Here is a 17173-nt window from a genome sequence, read left to right as displayed (position 1 = left end):
GAACCTGTTTGACTTTGGGCAAGATTCTTTCTGGGTCTAAGTTTCTCAAACTATAAAACCAAGAGATTGGCAAGATAATTTTTAATGTATCTTTCTGCTTATTTCCAAAGTCCTATAATCTACGATTTACTTAATTTCTGTCCATGATATAAAGATGATGAAAATGAGCAATTATTTAGTATTTAAAATTTGTTTTATCTTCACAACAACCTTGGAAGATGTGTTATTTTTATCCCTATTTTACATATGAGGAAACTGAGGCAGGCAGCGGTTAAGTGACTTATCCAGGTACATCAAAAACTTAAAGTTAGTTTTAACATACTAGAAGGAAGATGTGTAAAGGTAAACACATTTTATTTAGCACAACTGGAGTTTTCTATTATAGAGTTTTGCTATTCTTTAAAAATAATAAATGCAACTCTATGAGTTTTCCTTTGGAATGGAGTAATATTGAAAAGAGGGATTTGAGTCCCTATTGGTAGCCAGACAGCCTGAGGACGGTAGGGTAGCGGGAGCGATGTGTCATGCACTTTTGACGGTCAATGAACAGACTATTATTCTTTATGGAAATTTCCTTCTCCAGAATCATCTGAGTACCCTCCAGGTTCTTCAGGGCCTGCTCTGACTCCATCAGTTTCTCCTTTAGAGCCTTGATGGACATGGTTAATTCTTCCACCTCACTGGCCAGTCTAAATTACAAAGACACAGGAGAACAAAGAACAAAAGGATTATAATGGGTACATTCACTGGAATCATAGAAGGGTATGGCAAGGGAAGATATCTTGTATCCCATGTTATGAATTCAAACTGAATAGGATATCAGAGATAACTGAGTACACACATATGCACTGATTTTATAGTTGAGGGAACTGAGGCCACAGAAATTTCAATAGTCATGGTCACCATAAGTAGTAAGTAGCAGGACCAGGGCTAGAACCCAAGGCCTCATATGTTAAGTCAAGTTAATTTTCATTACACATTATGGTTGTCCAGGTGGAAAGGGAGCAGCAATGAGCTAGGAAACCAGGCCTCTGGTTGTCATATATCTTTTAATGACTTTGAGTGACTATATAAGGAAGTGTATTGTGGAAAATAGTGAATTGTATGGAAGTCATGCATCAGCATCTTGAGGGTTTATCCCACAAATAAAGAATGTAAAAATCCATTAGATGTATTTATTATCATCAAATACATAGCTATCTTCTTTTAATAAAAATATTTAACTAAATTCAACAGATACATAGCTATCTTTTTAAATAAAAAAAATTAAATTCAACATAAATTGAATTCCACCAAAATTTTGTGTGTGTATGTGTGTGTATGTGTGTGTATGTGTGTGTGTGTGTGTGTGTGTGTGTGTGTGTGTGTGTGTGTGTGTGTGTTTACAGAAATAGTCTGGCAAGAAAATAATCCTGAACCAGGAATCAGGGAAATAGGGTTCAGTGGTGGAGTGGAAGCAGTTCTTATAGTCTCACTAGAGCTGATTGGTAAATGTTCAATATGAGTTAAATGACTTGCCAAGAATCACATAAATACTGAATGTTTAAGACTGGATTTGAACTTGGGAAGATGAATCTTCCTGACTCCAGGTTCTCTGCATGCTATCCATTGCCCCACATAGTTGCCCTACCTCTTTCTTCAACAATCCATCCAAGTGATTTTAAACATTATTTTTAAACATTATTTTTAACTTTTTAAAGTGTTCTGACCTAGTAACTAATGAATCTGTCTGGTAAGACATGGAAGATATATGTTTTGTCAGTAGGGAAAGTACCTACACTGACAAGATCATGAATCTTGTAAAGCATCCTAGTAATAATGATGCTATGCGGCGGAGCCTTAATTACTGGTTCTGATCAGAGTGTAGTTGATCTGATCCATCATGCAATGTGATAGATGTGTGAGACAAATTTATCTCCTAAGAGATGATGTGAAGACCTTGGGTGGAAAACATCTAATCTGACTTCTTAAATTGGATTTATGGAAGGCTGATCTGAATAAGTACAGGGTAAGCCATTATAGGATAATTTGCCCTATCTGCAAGTGCCACAGGCATTGTCAGGACTGTGTATGCTATTGACTTTCCCCATGACAAGCATTTACTAAGTTCCTATTAGCTGCCAGAGACAATGCTAAGTGCTGGTGATACAAATAAAAACAAAAACACAGTCCCAAAGATCTCATAATGGGTTGGAGGTGAAGAGAAATAATAATATATAAATTTTGTACAAACAACATACAGAGAAGTTCCTTGTCTATCAAATGATGTCACAGTGGATAGAATGCCCAGACCTAGAGTCAGGACAGCCTGAATTCAAATTTTACCTCAGACACTTACTTGCTGTATGAAAGTTACTTAATCCTGTTTGCCAATTTCCTCATTTATATAATGGGCTAGAGAAGGAAATGGTCAAGAAAAGCCCAAATGGGGTCATAGTCAGATGTGACTGAAGTGACTGAACAGCAATAATTATAACAATAATAAGTACCTCATGCGTTTATGGTGAATAAAAAAATATTATCCATTGCCTAGACAACTCAACGTGGCAGATGGATTTGATGCTTTATCTTTTCCTTCCAAATCCAATTCCCTTTTCATGCACAACTGTAGTCTTATTCTGTGACCACCACCAAGTCATGTTTTTTTCTTTTTCTGCTTCTTCCTGTGTCCTTTCTTGCTTAACTCACATATTTAGTGGATCCTTGTCTTAGCTGAATTCGTCAATATTCAAACCCCTTTAAAAAGCAAATCTTTTAACTAACTTGGAGGAATGATCTAGCATCTATCTACCTGATTCCTGTCTTTACCTCTCAGGAAATCTCACTGATATTTCTAATCAGGTCACCTCTGGTTTAGGGCTATGGTATTCAGCTCTCATTAAAAAATTGTAATTTAGTTTTAACAGCAATTTTAAAAAATGAATTCCAAATTCTCTCCCTTCTTTTAGCTTCTCCCCCACCTGTTGAGAAGGCAAACAATGTGAAATCAATTATACATGTGAAACCATGCAAAACATATTTCCATATCATCCTTAAAAGTATGCTTCAATCTGCACTAAAACTTTATCCATTTTCTCTCTGTAAGTGGATAGAAATTTTTATCATGAGTCTTTTGGAATTCTCTTGCATCCCTGTATTGATCGGATGCAGCTGAACATTCAATATTGCTGTTACTGTGGACAGTTTTCTCCTGGTTCTGTTAATTTTATATTGTTCCTAGAAGTTTTCCAAAATTTTTCCAAAACCATCCCATTCATCATTTCTTATAACACAATAGTATTATATTATAATCATATGCCACAATTTGTTCAGCCATTCCTCCATAGCATGGGCATCTTTTAAATTTCCATTCTTTGGCAGCACAGAAAGAGATGATATAGGTATTTTTTAAACATATAGGTCCTTTTACTTTTCTTTGATCTCTTTGGGATATAGAAATAGTAGTAAATTTGATAGGTCAAAAAGTATGTGTAGTTATATAGCCCTTTCGGAACAGTTCAAATTATTTTCCAGAATGGTTGAACCAGTTCACAACTTCATCAACAGTGCATTAATGTCTCAATTTTTTCCACATTCCCTTCAGCATTTTTCATTCTCTTTTTCTGTCTGATAGGTACAAGGTGGTACCTCAGAGCTGTTTTAATTTCATTTTCTTTAATGAATAGTGATTTAGATTCTGCTAGTTTGAAAGAGGCTTAGCAGGAAGGTACTCTGTGGGATACATTTTTTAAATTAATTTTTATAATTATAAAATTTTTGACATTATATATGCATGAGTAATTTTTATAACATTATCCCTTGTATTCATTTTTCCAAATTTTCACTCCCTCCCTCCCTCTACAACCCTCTCCCTAGATGACAGGCAATCCCATACATTTTACATGTGTTACAGTATAACCTCGATACAATATATGTGTGTAAATCCAATTTTCTTGTTGCACGTTAAGTATTGGATTCCGAAGGTATAAGTAACCTGGGTAGATAGACAGTAGTGCTAACACTTTACATTCAATTCCCAGTGTTCCTTCTCTGGGTGTAGTTGTTTCTGTCCATCATTGATCAACTGGAAGTGAGTTAGATCTTCTTTATGTTGAAGATATCCACTTCCATCAGAATACATCTTCATACAGCATTGTTGTTGAAGTGTACAGCAATCTTCTGGTTCTGTTCATTTCACTCAGCATCAGTTCATGTAAGTCTCTCTAAACCTTTCTGAATTCATCCTGCTGGTCATTTCTTACAGAGCAATAATATTCCATAACGTTCATATACCATAATTTACCCAAACATTCTCTAATTGATGGACATCAATTTATCTTCCAGTTTCTAACCACTACAAAAAGATCTGCCACAAACATTTTGGCACATACAGCTCCCTTTCCCTTCTTTAGTATTTCTTTGGGATATAAACCCAGTAGTAACACTGCTGGATCAAAGGGTATGCACAGTTTGATAACTTTTGGGGCATAGTTCCAAATTGCTCTCCAGAATGGCTGGATTCTTTCACAACTCCACCAACAATGTATTAGTGTTCCAGTTTTCCCACATCCCCTCCAATATTCATCATTATTTGTTCCTGTCATCTTAGCCAATCTGACAGATATGTAGTGGTATCTCAGAGTTGTCTTAATTTGCATATCTATGATCAGTAGTGATTTGGAACACTTTCATATGAGTGGATATAGTTTCAATTTCATCATCTGAGAATTATCTGTTCATATCCCTTGACCATTTATCAATTGGAGAATGGTTTGGTTTCTTATAAATTAGGGTCAGTTCTCTATATATTTTGGAAATGAGATCTTTATCAGAGCCTTTAACTGAAAAAATATTTTACCAATTTGTTACTTCCATTCTAATCTTGTTTGCATTAGGATTGTTTGTACAGAAACTTTTTAGTTTGATGTAATCAAAATCTTCTATTTTGTGATCAATAATGATCTCTAGTTCTCCTCTGGTCATAAATTCCTTCCTCCTCCACAGGTCTGAGAGGTAGACTATCCTCTGTTCCTCTAATCAATTTATGATCTCATTCTTTATGCCTAAATCATGGACCCATTTTGATCTTATCTTGGTATATGGTGTTAAGTGTGGATCCATATCTAATTTCTGCCATACTAATTTCCAGTTTTCCCAACAGTTTTTTTCAAATAATGAATTTTTATCCCAAATGTTGGTATCTTTGGGTTTATCAAACACTAGTTTGCTATAGTTGTACTCTTTTTTGTCCTTTGTACCTAATCTGTTCCACTGATCAACTGGTCTATTTCTTAGCTAATACCAAATGATTTTGGTGACTGCTGCTATATAATATAGTTTTAGATCAGGTACAGCTAGACCACCTTCATCTGACTTTTTTTCATTAATTCCCTTGAAATTCTCGACCTTTTATTCTTCCATATGAATTTTGTTGTTATTTTTTCTAGGTCATTAAAGTAGTTTGTTCGGAGTCTGATTGGTATGGCACTAAATAAATAGATTAGTTTGGGGAGTATTGTCATCTTTATTATATTTGCTCGGGAATCCACAAGCACTCGATGCCATTCAAATTATTTAAATCTGACTTTATTGTTGTGGCAAGTGGTTTGTAAGTTTGCTCATATAATTCTTGCCTTTTCTTTGGTAGATGGATTCCCAAATATTTTATGCTCTCGACATTTGTTTGGAATGAAATTTCTCTTTGTATCTCTTGCTGTTGCATTTTGTTGGTGATGTATAAAAATGCCGAAGATTTATGTGGATTTATTTTGTATCCAGCAACTTTGCTAAAGTTGTGAATTATTTCTAATAACTTTTTATTAGAATCTCTGGGGTTCTCTAAGTATACCAGCAGATCATCTGCAAAGAGTGACAGTTTGATTTCCTCATTACCTACTCTTATTCCTTTCATCTCTTTCTCGACTCTTATTGCCCAAGCTAGCATTTCTAATACAATATTGAATGGTAATGGTGATAGTGAGCAACCTTGTTTCACTCCTGATCTTACTGGGAAAGGTTTCAGTTTATCTCCATTACATATGATGCTTACTGACGGTCTTAAATATATGCTCCTGACTATTCTAAGGAATACTCCATTTATTCCTATACTCTTAAGCGTTTTTAGTAGGAATGAATGTTGGATTTTATCAAATGCTTTTTCTGCATCTATTGAGATGATCATATGGTTTTTATTAATTTGATTATTAATATGGTCAATTATACTGATAGTTTTCCTAATATTAAACTAGCCCTGCATTTCTGGTATAAATCCTACTTGATCATAGTGTATTATCCTGGGGATGATTTTCTGAAGTCTTTTTGCTAATATCTTATTTAAGATTTTTAGCATCAATATTCATTATGGAAATTGGTCTATAGTTTTCTTTCTCAGTTTTCAACCTACCTGGTTTAAGTATCAGTACCATGTCTGTGTCATAAAAGGAGTTTGGTAGGACTCCTTCATCCTCTATTTTTCAAATACTTTATATAACATTGGGGCTAATTGTTCTTTAAATGTTTGGTAGAATTCACATGTAAATCCATCTAGGCCTGGGGATTTTTTCCTAGGGAGTTGATTAATAGCTTGTTCTATTTCTTTTTCTAAAATGGGACTATTTAAGCAATTTACTTCCTCCTCTGTTAATCTAGGAAGCCTATATTTTTGGAGGTAGTCATCCATTTCACTTAAGCTATCAAATTTATTGGCATAAAGTTGGGCAAAATAACTCATTATTTCTCTAATTTCCTCTTCATTGGTGGAAAGAGCCCCCTTTTCATTTATAAGACTAAAATTTTGATTTTCCTCTTTCCTTTTTCTGATCAGATTTACCAAAGGATTATCTATTTTATTGGCTTTTTCATAAAACCAACTCTTGGTTTTATTTATTAATTCAATAGTTTTTTTTTTTTTTTTACTTTCAATATTATTGATTTCTTCTTTTAATTTTAGTATTTCATTTAGTTTTTGGTTGGGGGGTTTTAATTTGGGCTTTTTCCAGCTTTTTAACTTGCAGGCCCAATTCATTAATCTTCTCTTTCTCTGTTTTGTTCAAATAAGCCTCTAAAGATATACAATTTCCCCTTATTACCGCTTTAGCTTTTGGTATTATGTCTTATCATTGTCATTATCTTGGGTGAAATTATTAATTGTTTCTATAATTTGCTGTTTCATCCAGTCATTCTTTAAGATGATATTCAGTTTCCAATTACTTTTTGGTCTATTTACCCCTAACTTCTTATTGAATGTAGTTTTTATTGCATTGTGATGTGAGAAGAAGGCAATTACTATTTCTGCCTTCCTGCATTTAATTTTGAGATCTCTATGTCCTAAAATATGGTCAATTTTTGTATAGGTTCCATGAACTGCTGAGAAGAAAGTATACTCCTTTCTATCACCATTCAGTTTTCTCCAAAGTTCTATCATCCCTAGTTTTTCTAATATTCTATTTACCTTGTTAATTTCTTTCTTATTTGTTCTGTGGCTTGATTTATCTAATTCTGAGAGTGCAAGTTTGAGATCTCCCACTATTATAGTTTTGCTGCCTATTTTTTCTTGCAACTCTTTTAATTTCTTTTTTAGGAAGTTAGATGCTATACCAATTGGTGCATATATGTTTAGTATCGATATGGCTTCATTGTCTATGCTACCTTTTAGCAGGATACAGTTTCCTTCCTTATCTCTTTTAATTAGATCAATTTCTGATTTTCCTTGATCTGAGATAAGGATGGCAACCCCTGCTTTTTTGGCTTTCCCTAAAGCATAATAGATTCTGCTCCAACCTTTTACCTTTACTCTGTATGTATCTCCCTCCTTTAAGTGTGATTCCTGTAAACAACATATTGTAGGGTTCTGCCTTTGATCCAGTCTGCTATCTGCCTTCGTTTAATGGGAGCATTCATCCCATTCACATTTACAGTTAAAATTATTAATTCTGTATTTCCTGCCATTATATTATCCCCGGATTATGCTTTTTTTTAATCCCTTGACCCCCCCTGAACCCTTTCCCCAATATTTAGTTTATAGACCTCACTTGTAATTCTCATCCCTCCCTTTTTAGTATCCCTCCCCCCTCCTTTTAAGTCCCTTCCCCTTTCTTGTACCCTTCCATTATTCCGCTTTTCCTTTTCCCTTTTCCTCTCCCCACTTTGAATGAGGTGAGAGAGGATTCTCTGAAAAACAAATATGTCGATTATTTACTCTTTGAACTTACTCTGATGAGAGTAAGATTCACACAATGTTCCTCTCCCTCTCTAAATTCCCTCAGATGTGGTAGATTTTCTATGTCTGTTCCTGAGATGTAGTTTCCCTCTTTTTATCTCTCCTTCCCCTTTTTCTGATACTATCCCTTTCCCTTTACTACTTCCTTTTTTATATCTTATATCTTAAAATCAAATTATCCATGTGGACTTTCTATATATACACAACAGAGATACAGTTCTCAAGACTTCTTTTTACCTTTTTCTGCTTCTCTTCAGTCTTGTGGATGTAGATCAAATTTTTTGTTTAAGTCTGGTTTTTTTCTTAGAAACAAAGGAATTCCTCTGTTTCATTAAATGACCATCTTCTTCTATGGAAGAAAATGCTAAACTTAGCTGGTAGTTTATTCTTGGTTGCAATCCTTGTTCTTTTGCCTTTCAGAATATCAGGTTCCAGGCCCTTCAATCCTTTAATGTGGAGGCAGCCAGATCTTGAGTGACCCTTATTGGCACCTTGATATTTGAATTGTTTTTTCCTCGCTTCTTGCAATATTTTTTCCTTAGTTTGGTAGTTCTGCAGCTTAGCCACAATGTTCCATGGAGTTCTTTTTTTAGAGTCTTTTTTTCAGAAGGTGTTTGATGAATCTTTTCAACACCTAGTTTTCCTTTTGTTTGTATTATCTCTGGACAGTTCTCTTTGATGATTTCCTATAAAATAGAATCTAGGCTCTTTTTTGATCATAATTTTCACAAAGTCCAATGATCCTCAGATTATCTCTCCTAGGTCTATTTTCCAGGTTTATAGATTTTCCTAGTAAGTATTTGACGTTATTTTCCAGCTTTTCATTTTTGTTTTGTTTTGTTTTGTTTTGTTTTGTTTTGTTTTGTTTGACTGATTCTTGGTGTCTCAATGAATCATTCATTTCTATTTGTTCGGTCTTGATTTTTAATGAGTTATTTTCTTCATTCACATTTTTTAGTTCTTTTTTATATGCCCAATTGAGTTTTCAAATGAATTATTTTGTTCTGTTGAAAATTTTTTCCATTTCACTAATTTTTTTTTAGTGAGTTATTTTCTTTTTCCAATTCAGAAATCCTACTTTCTTGAGAATTTCTTATCTTTTGCAATTCAGAAATCCTACTTTCCTGTGATTTTTTAACCTTTTCTAATTCACAAATTTCGTTTCCCTGCACCTCCTGTGAATTCTTTATTTTTTCAACTCAAATTTCAGGACGTTGTTACTCTATTTCCCCATTTTTCTTCAAACTCTCTTAACTTTTTAATAGTCTCTTCTAGGAGAGAGTTATGTGATGGGGGGCAGATATCATTCCCCTTTAGGGTATTATCTGGAGATTCTCTGCTGTTAGCCTCCTCGGGGTTGGATACCCACTCTTTCTCTGTATAGAAAGTGTCAATCATTCAGCTTCTTACTCATTGTTAAAAATCTGTTGGGGTTTGCCCTTGGGGTAAGAAGTTTATTCATTTATTTACCAGCTTCCTCCCAGACCCCAGGTAGAATGCAACAACCCTGTGCCTGAGGTAAGAGAGAGCTCTGGGAGAGAGTTCCCCTCCCCCTTCTCTGGTAATTCCTCAGAGGTGGTTAGCACAGCTTCACTGTGAGGAGTGTTCAGTGAAGGACCCTGCTCTAGCGACTGCCCTGAGGTTTAAGGCTGAACAGTGAGAGCATCATAAACCCCAGCCAATGGATTTCAGCAGCTGATGTGAAAAGCCCCTGCACTCAAACTGGAAGTGTCTGCCCAGAAACTGGCATCCCTACTACAAAGGTTCCTCTTCTCTGGGAGTTCTGCTCTTCTGGGAATTCTGCTGCTGCTAGAATTCCACTGCCCTGAGCTCTGCACTGTGTGGATTAGAGGCTGTCTTGGGCTGTGTTCCTGCTGTTCAGGTTCTTAACTACCCCAAGGAGTAGCCCCAGGCAGCAGAAGGTGGTCTGCACAGCTGGGTGGAGATCTATTAGGTTACTTCCGGATTGGGGTGGATTAAGTATCTGACTTTGCATTTTAAAGTGGCTTGATTTCTCTTCTGAACTGCTGTTTTATAAGTAGAGTAGCACTATCAGCCTGTGCCAGATTCCTCTATCTCAGTGGCTTCTCTGATCCCAGAGTTCTCTCCAGCCAGATCGGCACAGTATGCTAGCACCTAACCCTGTCTGTGCTGATCTTTTTTTTTTTTCCTCCCCTCGGAACCGACCTTTTCTGTTGAAATTCCAGATTCTGTTCAGCTGGCAAGTTGTGCTTCTAATCCTTGTGATTTTCATCAGTCCAGTGTTATTTTTGAGGCTGATTTAAAATTGGTAATGAGGGAAGAAGGGAGCTTAGAAATTCGTGTGTATGTTCTCCGCCATCTTAGCTCCACCCCTCTGTGGGGGATACATTAATGGAAAAAAATTATCCTTATATTGGAATGTGCTCTCATGGAGCTAATAGATTTCCTTGTAATCTTTGAATAATAAACATCAGTGTTCTGCTGCACTTGGGTGCATACACAGGGAGAGATTCCTTGTACAGAAAGGCAAAGCAGGGAAGTTATCCTGGGAGAGATGGAATCTGGGTGCTACTGATCTATCAGACACAGAAGGGATCACTTGCCCCCTCCCTACAATTATACAGATAAACTGATGCCAAGGTGAGAGGATAACACTTGACAAGAAAATGGCAAAGTTTGGGCTATCCATTTGTCTGGCCACTTTTTGTTTCAACCAGGATTGTTTGCTTTTTTCCTAGTAAGGTTGTGTCATGATAATACTAGCCTATTTTATTGATAATGCTATATGCTTGCCAAAGTTTCTTTAAATAGTTGATTTAAAAAGTATAAGACTTCTGCTGTGGTCCTGTCTCTGAGAAATACTCATTGTCTTTATACTCCTGTACAAATCACTCTTACACTCCATTCTCCCAAGCAACTTTTTATGACTGCATTTGCCCATCTATATGAATAGAGGAAATTTCTCACTAGAAATTCTTGACACCAATGAAATCCAAGACTCATATGCACCCAAATGTTTAAAACAAAATAACTAAACAAAAAATCCCCATCTTTATTTCATAATACTCCTACAAAGTAGGCACTATAATTTTTTAAATAATCACAATTTAGAGAGGAAGAAAATGAGATTTGGAAAGGCCAAAGATAGTATTAGATTTTGGATGTGAGCCCAAATCTGCTGACTCCAAATTCAGTACTTTTTCTCATAACCAAACTGTTTCTTGGAGACAAAGCACTATGTGGAGTCATATGACCAAGGCCTTCCCCTGTCCCTAGATCCACATGTTGATAACTTTAAGCTAAGGTAGGAGATTTCATCTATTCTCCAGTTTCTCTGAAGGAACCCTAGGAAAAATACTCCAACTCGAGCTTATGTGCTCTAAATATAGACGTCTAGAAATTTTGATTGTGTCCTTTCAATATGTTGGATATAAGGGGAATTAAAGGAAAATTAGATAATAATTCTTCTGGAGGTGTAGGATGTTATGTTCCTTTGTGTATGAGTAGAGAGAATGTTACATTGTTTAATTTCCTCTTAATATCTTTATTAAATGTTTTTGCTAATGTACCTATGTATCTCTAGAATGATCTAGCAGCAAAATACTATAAAAGATGAGGATTCAGACTATACTCTGAATTATCCCAAAGCAACCCCAGTGATCCTCTGATTAGCTAATGGGGTGCGAAATAAGTACAAAAACATAATCTATGTGAAGCCTGGCTAAAGTCATTACCTGATTTGTGCATTGTCCCTGCAGAGGTCTACATTGGGCCTTTGAGATCGCTGATAAAGCCTTGTCTCAGCTACTCTCAGGGGGGCTTCTTTGTCTTTGATAGCTTGTTTAAGGGATGAAATGTTGTTTTCCTGGTCAGTAATTTCTCTGAGTATCTGTGGAAGAAGCAAAGTGTTTACACAGGAGATTGAGCATTGGTGGTTAATATGGATAGCCAGCAAGCTTAGGGAAAGACAGCAGTCTAAAAAGAGTGCTTTCACTAAGTGACCAAGATAATGGCAGAACTGAACCAGCCCAGTAGATGGTAAGACCGAGGGACATATCATATACCTAAACCCAGAGGCCCAAGTCCACAATCATTTCTCTTTCTTCTCCTTGCAGGACTGGAGATATGAGTCTCTAAAGCACTCCCTGTGAATTCTAACTTTCACCATGCTCTCTGAGCTTAACCAGAGGGAAAAATGAACCCCCTGATTTCTTAACTCAGGCATTTGAATGTTGCATCAGATTTAGGCTTCAGATTTCCCCCTTTCTACCATGTTTCCTCTTTGTATACCTAAACATTATATCACTTCTAACTGTATGTGTCTTGTTATTCTAATGACTGAAATAGAATTGTCCCTAAAGCACAGGAAAAGCTTGGAAATGGTGCTGACAGGAACAAGTTTATGGATCGGTCCCAACATTCATTGACCAGAGATCCTGGAGCCAAAATAACTAAGGAAATGAGAAAATAGATAACAAGAAATATATAAAACTATTTGGAGACTGCAGGAAATTTTCTGTGTTCCATACCTGCTTTTTACTAGTGGAATCCCAGCCAAAATTTGTTTAATAAAAGAAACCTGATGAATCATTGCCAAATTGGAAATGATAAAAGGTCCCATGAGCTGCTTGAGCCAAAATGGCTAAGTATCCTGTTCACTTAACACCCCAAAAGACTCTGCTCGGGAATAGTGGGGGGAAGTGATAAAAAAAAAAGTGTCATAGAATCACATATCTAAATTTCTTAGAGGTCAATGAGTCCAATTATATCATTTTATAGATTTAACTGGAGACCTGCTCTTACTCATCAAAGAGGTAGAGGAAGGAAACATGAGAGGGTGAGAGGCAAGTTCTAGCTGTGTAGTGCCAGCCATGTCACTTTGCAAGCCTCACTTTGCCCATCTGTAAAATTCAGGTGATCTGTGATGAGTTGGAAGGGATCTCCATTTTATTGATGAAAAAATTGAGCCACAGGAAGTATGCAAAAGGGAGAAGACCAAAAAGCGAAGCCAGTAAGAGGTTGATTCCAGTTCATTGCAAAGAGGAACCTCATAAGTGAATAGTGATGAGTTCCACTTCCTTGAAGTCTTCCAGCAGAACATGGAAAACTGCCTGTCTAGAATGTTGTACAGGGCACTCTTGCCCTGGCAGGGGTGAGATATGGCAGAGCAAATTGGCCTCTACTGCAAAGCAAGGAGCTGCTTCCATTCATTCCCATCAAAACTCCCTTAAAATATGGTCTAACTACAGTGTCACTCCCACTTATAACTGTAGCAAATTATCCCAAATGTCAAATTATTTTGAAGCAGCTAAGTAGGATCTGCTTTTAGACAAAAAAACAAAAACAAACAAGCAAACAAACAGTTTGGGGCTTTCTGGGGAAGTGAAGACTTGAATAAGAAAGAAGTCCCCAGGATTATTCTTTTTTATCTGTGTTAAGTGCTGACAGAGGGGAGCCTTGGCTGCTTGTCTCCAGGTGATTCACTGCCCTTATGGGTTTGAAGTAAGGAACAGTAAAGTGTTTTGTGTGCTTAATCTGGGGGCCCAGACTAAGCTATTATTCTGGGTGGAAGGGGCCAGAAAGCTGATTCCCAAGGGAATTACAAGTAGGCTTTGCTACAGGTTTGTGCTTGGCTGAAAACAAGAATTTCATAGAAGTCCAGTGATGGAAGTTATGGAAATAATTATGGTCTTAGACACAGAATATCCTCATTAGTGGCTACTTCTCAACTATAGAACAATGAATGAAATATTTCAAATCTATGAATGCCTTGGTTTTGTAAAATGAGGCTTTTGAGCCAAACAAGCTAGTTCTAGCCTAGGGCATTACATGATTCTAGATAATAGTCAATTTGGGGCTCAATTCAAGGAAAAGCTTCCTAGCAATTCCTGACAAAGGAATGAGCTATTTTAGACTATCATCAGTGGTCATCAGACTGCTTCAAGTGGTGACCAGATGATTACCCAAATTCTACAAAAGGGATTTCTGTCCTAGGTGAATGGACTAGATTATCTATAAGATTATGTCTACCTACAGAGTGAAGTTCATACAAATGAACATGTCTTATCTACCCCCTTCTTTCTTTCCTCTTAAATTTACCACTGTTCTGGTATGGGCCCTTATCATACCTAGACTATTATAATAGTCTGCTGGTTGATTTCGCTACCAGAAATTTTTCTCAACACCAATACATCCTTCACTCAGTTACAAATTATTCCTTCTAAAGTACAGATATGATTATGTTGTTGTTTAGTCATTTTTTTAGTCATGTCCTCATTTAGAGTTTTCTTGGCAAATACACTAGAGTTGATTGCTTTGTCCAGCCCATTTTACAAATGAGGAAGGCAAACAGGGTTAAGTAACTTGCTCAGGGTCACACAGCTGGTAACTGTCTGAGGCTGGATCTGAACTTATGAAGATAGAGTTTCTGACATTAGGCCCAGTGTTCTCTGTGTAGTATGGCCCTACCTAGCTGCTCATGATATATGTTCTTTATTCAATAACTTCCAATGACTCCCTATCACCTCCAGGATCAGAAATAAAATGCTTTGGAGTTCATTCCTTCTGTTCCAGTCTCCTTACACCTTATTCCTTTACCTACTCTGTAATCCAATGACACTGGTTCTTTATTGTTCATCACAGAGAATAATCCATCTCCTGACCATTTTCACCGACTGTCACCCAGGTCTGGAACACTCTTCCCCCTTATCTCTACCTACTGGCTTCCCTGACTTCCTTCACATCTTAGTTAAACTTCATACAGGAAGCCTTTCCTGATCGCCTTAATACTAGTGCTTTTCTTCTGCTGATTATAATTTATTTGATCCAATGGCCATAAAGGCAGACGAATCAGGTGCTGTGGAGCGCTTAAGAGCTTGGTCAGACATGGAAGAGGCTGGGCTCATCTGCTACTTTTTAAGCTATTATCAATCATCCTGACTTTTGTCAAGCCCCTGGACCAGAGGAGAAACTGAGGCTGATGACTTTGTACAATTCTGCCTCACTTAAATTCAACTTACTCATCCCATAATATCATTGGGTCCCTTCAAAACCAAAAGACAGACAACATAGTCCCCTCTAATTTGTCCTGTATAAAGCTTATGTCTACGTAATTGTTTGTGCTGTCTCCACCACTGGGCTTGTGATCTCCTTGAGAACAGTTTTCTGTTTTCTTAAAATCCCCAATGCTTAGCACAGTGCCTGGCTCAGGATAAGTGTTTAAAGAATGCTTGTCAATTGACTAACTGGACTTTGAAGCCTGGTGCCCAAGGGCTTTAAGGCAGAGATGGTGAGCAAGAGGTGTTCCTAGCACAGGTGCTCACTTTTCTCAGGTGATGCTCCAGCTTGTTTTTGGCGTTCTCAATCTCCTGACAGCCCTTGGAGAAGGCCAAGTTGACAGCATCACACTGTACACAGAGGTCCTTGGAACTGTCATTCAGGATATTGTCAACCAGCAACCTCAGGTTGAGGGACGCCGTCTTCTCCCGTTGCGCCCGGCAGACATTTTCCTGACAGTACTTTCCCCATGTTTCTGGGGTGGAGGCACTACAGGGGTCAGAGAATGGTAAAGAAAACAGTGTTTTTAGGACCAAGGTTTAAGCAGTCATGAAACAAGGAAAATACTTCTGGGGGGAGTCAGGAGAAGTTGTTTATTGACTCCAAGGAGTTTCCATTCTAACTGAGGAAATGAGATGGACTTATGCAGGCTGAACATGGGGCATAATTTGTATTGTGCCAGGTTCTCAGTTCCCCTAAAGAAAAGGAGCAGTAAGGGAGGGGGGCTCACAGCAGAAATAAACTTGGACAGCTTAGAAAAAGTGGCAGATGATGGTCTTCATAGGCTACATTGACTGTGGGACTATATAGCTTAAGTCTCTCCCCATTCTAGTCCATCTTCTACTCAGGTGGGAAACTGAGCTTCCTAAAGCACAGCCATGTCACACATACACTACTCCCTCCCCAGCTCTCAGTTCAATAAACTCCAATGACTTCCAATTGCCTCTATTCCATATATTTGGCATTCAAAGTCTTTCACATCTTGCCCCATTCCTACCTTTCCAGTATTCTTATACCTTATACCCCCTCAGTTGCTAAGATCCAGTAACATGGCCTTAATTCTCTTTCTTCATTTATGATACTCCATTTCCAGGCTTGACATTTTTCTTAGCTGGTCCCATCCTAAGAATTCTCCCCTTCCTCTCACGTTAGCCCCTGGTTCCCCAGGATTCCAAAATCCTGACTCCTAGAAGAAATCTTTTCCAATCTCTTTATGTTAATGCCTTCCCTAGGTGATTATCACGAATTTATCTTATGCATATTGTTTATTTGATAATGATTGTTTCCACATAGTCTTCCTCATTAGACTGTGAATTACTTGAGAGAAGGGACTGTATTTTGCCTTTTTCTGTATCCACAGCACTTTGCACAGAGACTGGCACATAGTAGGCACTTAATAGTTATTGAATTACTGACTATAGCACAAAGAAAAAAGTAGGAATCTAAAGAAAAGACAGATCATTGGTTGGTAAGTTTAACCAGAAAAGATAACTTTGAGGAGGAGGAGGAAGAAGAGGAGGAGGAGGAAGAGGAAAAGGAAGAAGGGGAGGAGGAAGAGGAAGAAGCAAAGGAGGAGGAGAAGGAGATCTACAGGGTTTGAATTAGGCAGAAGTTAAGATTTTGTTGTTATTGTTGTTGGCAGCCACCAATTAAAGGTATCTTTTGACTTAAGGAAGATAGCAGAATGCTCCTTGCCACAAAACACATAATTGAACTGAATTTACTGCTCCTTCCTTCTAGGGACAATTTGGTACCCCTGATGGACTTGATCAAGGTTCACCTCCTCCAAAATTGTTTTTCCTAACTGCTGTAATTATCTTTCTTATATTCCATTTCTACCTTAATATTATTTAGAAAATAATATTAGTTGACCTCTTATGTTTAAGTATGTATAAGATATGGGGAAGAGATTTAGCATTTGGGGCTGGCATGCTAGAG

The 17173-nt window shown here is 37.2% G+C and overlaps 1 protein-coding gene across 1 annotated transcript in view; it reads right to left on the bottom strand.

Moving 5' to 3' along the window:
• Nucleotides 1-337: 337 nt before the first annotated feature.
• The window catches only part of TEKT4 (tektin 4), a 62533-nt gene continuing 45697 nt past the window's right edge, over nucleotides 338-17173 (bottom strand). The window contains exons 4-6 of the mRNA XM_074279701.1: nucleotides 15502-15724; nucleotides 11914-12068; nucleotides 338-689 (exon numbers count right to left, since the gene is read on the bottom strand). Of these exons, the coding sequence (XP_074135802.1) occupies nucleotides 473-689; nucleotides 11914-12068; nucleotides 15502-15724 (595 nt within the window). The 3' untranslated portion in view covers nucleotides 338-472. The remainder of the gene's footprint in view (nucleotides 690-11913; nucleotides 12069-15501; nucleotides 15725-17173) is intronic.

Source organism: Sminthopsis crassicaudata, chromosome 1 (genome assembly GCF_048593235.1).
Source record: "Sminthopsis crassicaudata isolate SCR6 chromosome 1, ASM4859323v1, whole genome shotgun sequence".
In the NCBI taxonomy this organism is placed as follows: domain Eukaryota; kingdom Metazoa; phylum Chordata; class Mammalia; order Dasyuromorphia; family Dasyuridae; genus Sminthopsis; species Sminthopsis crassicaudata.
The sequence above is the reverse complement of the archived record's forward strand: the minus strand, read 5'-3'. Positions and strand labels throughout refer to the sequence as shown.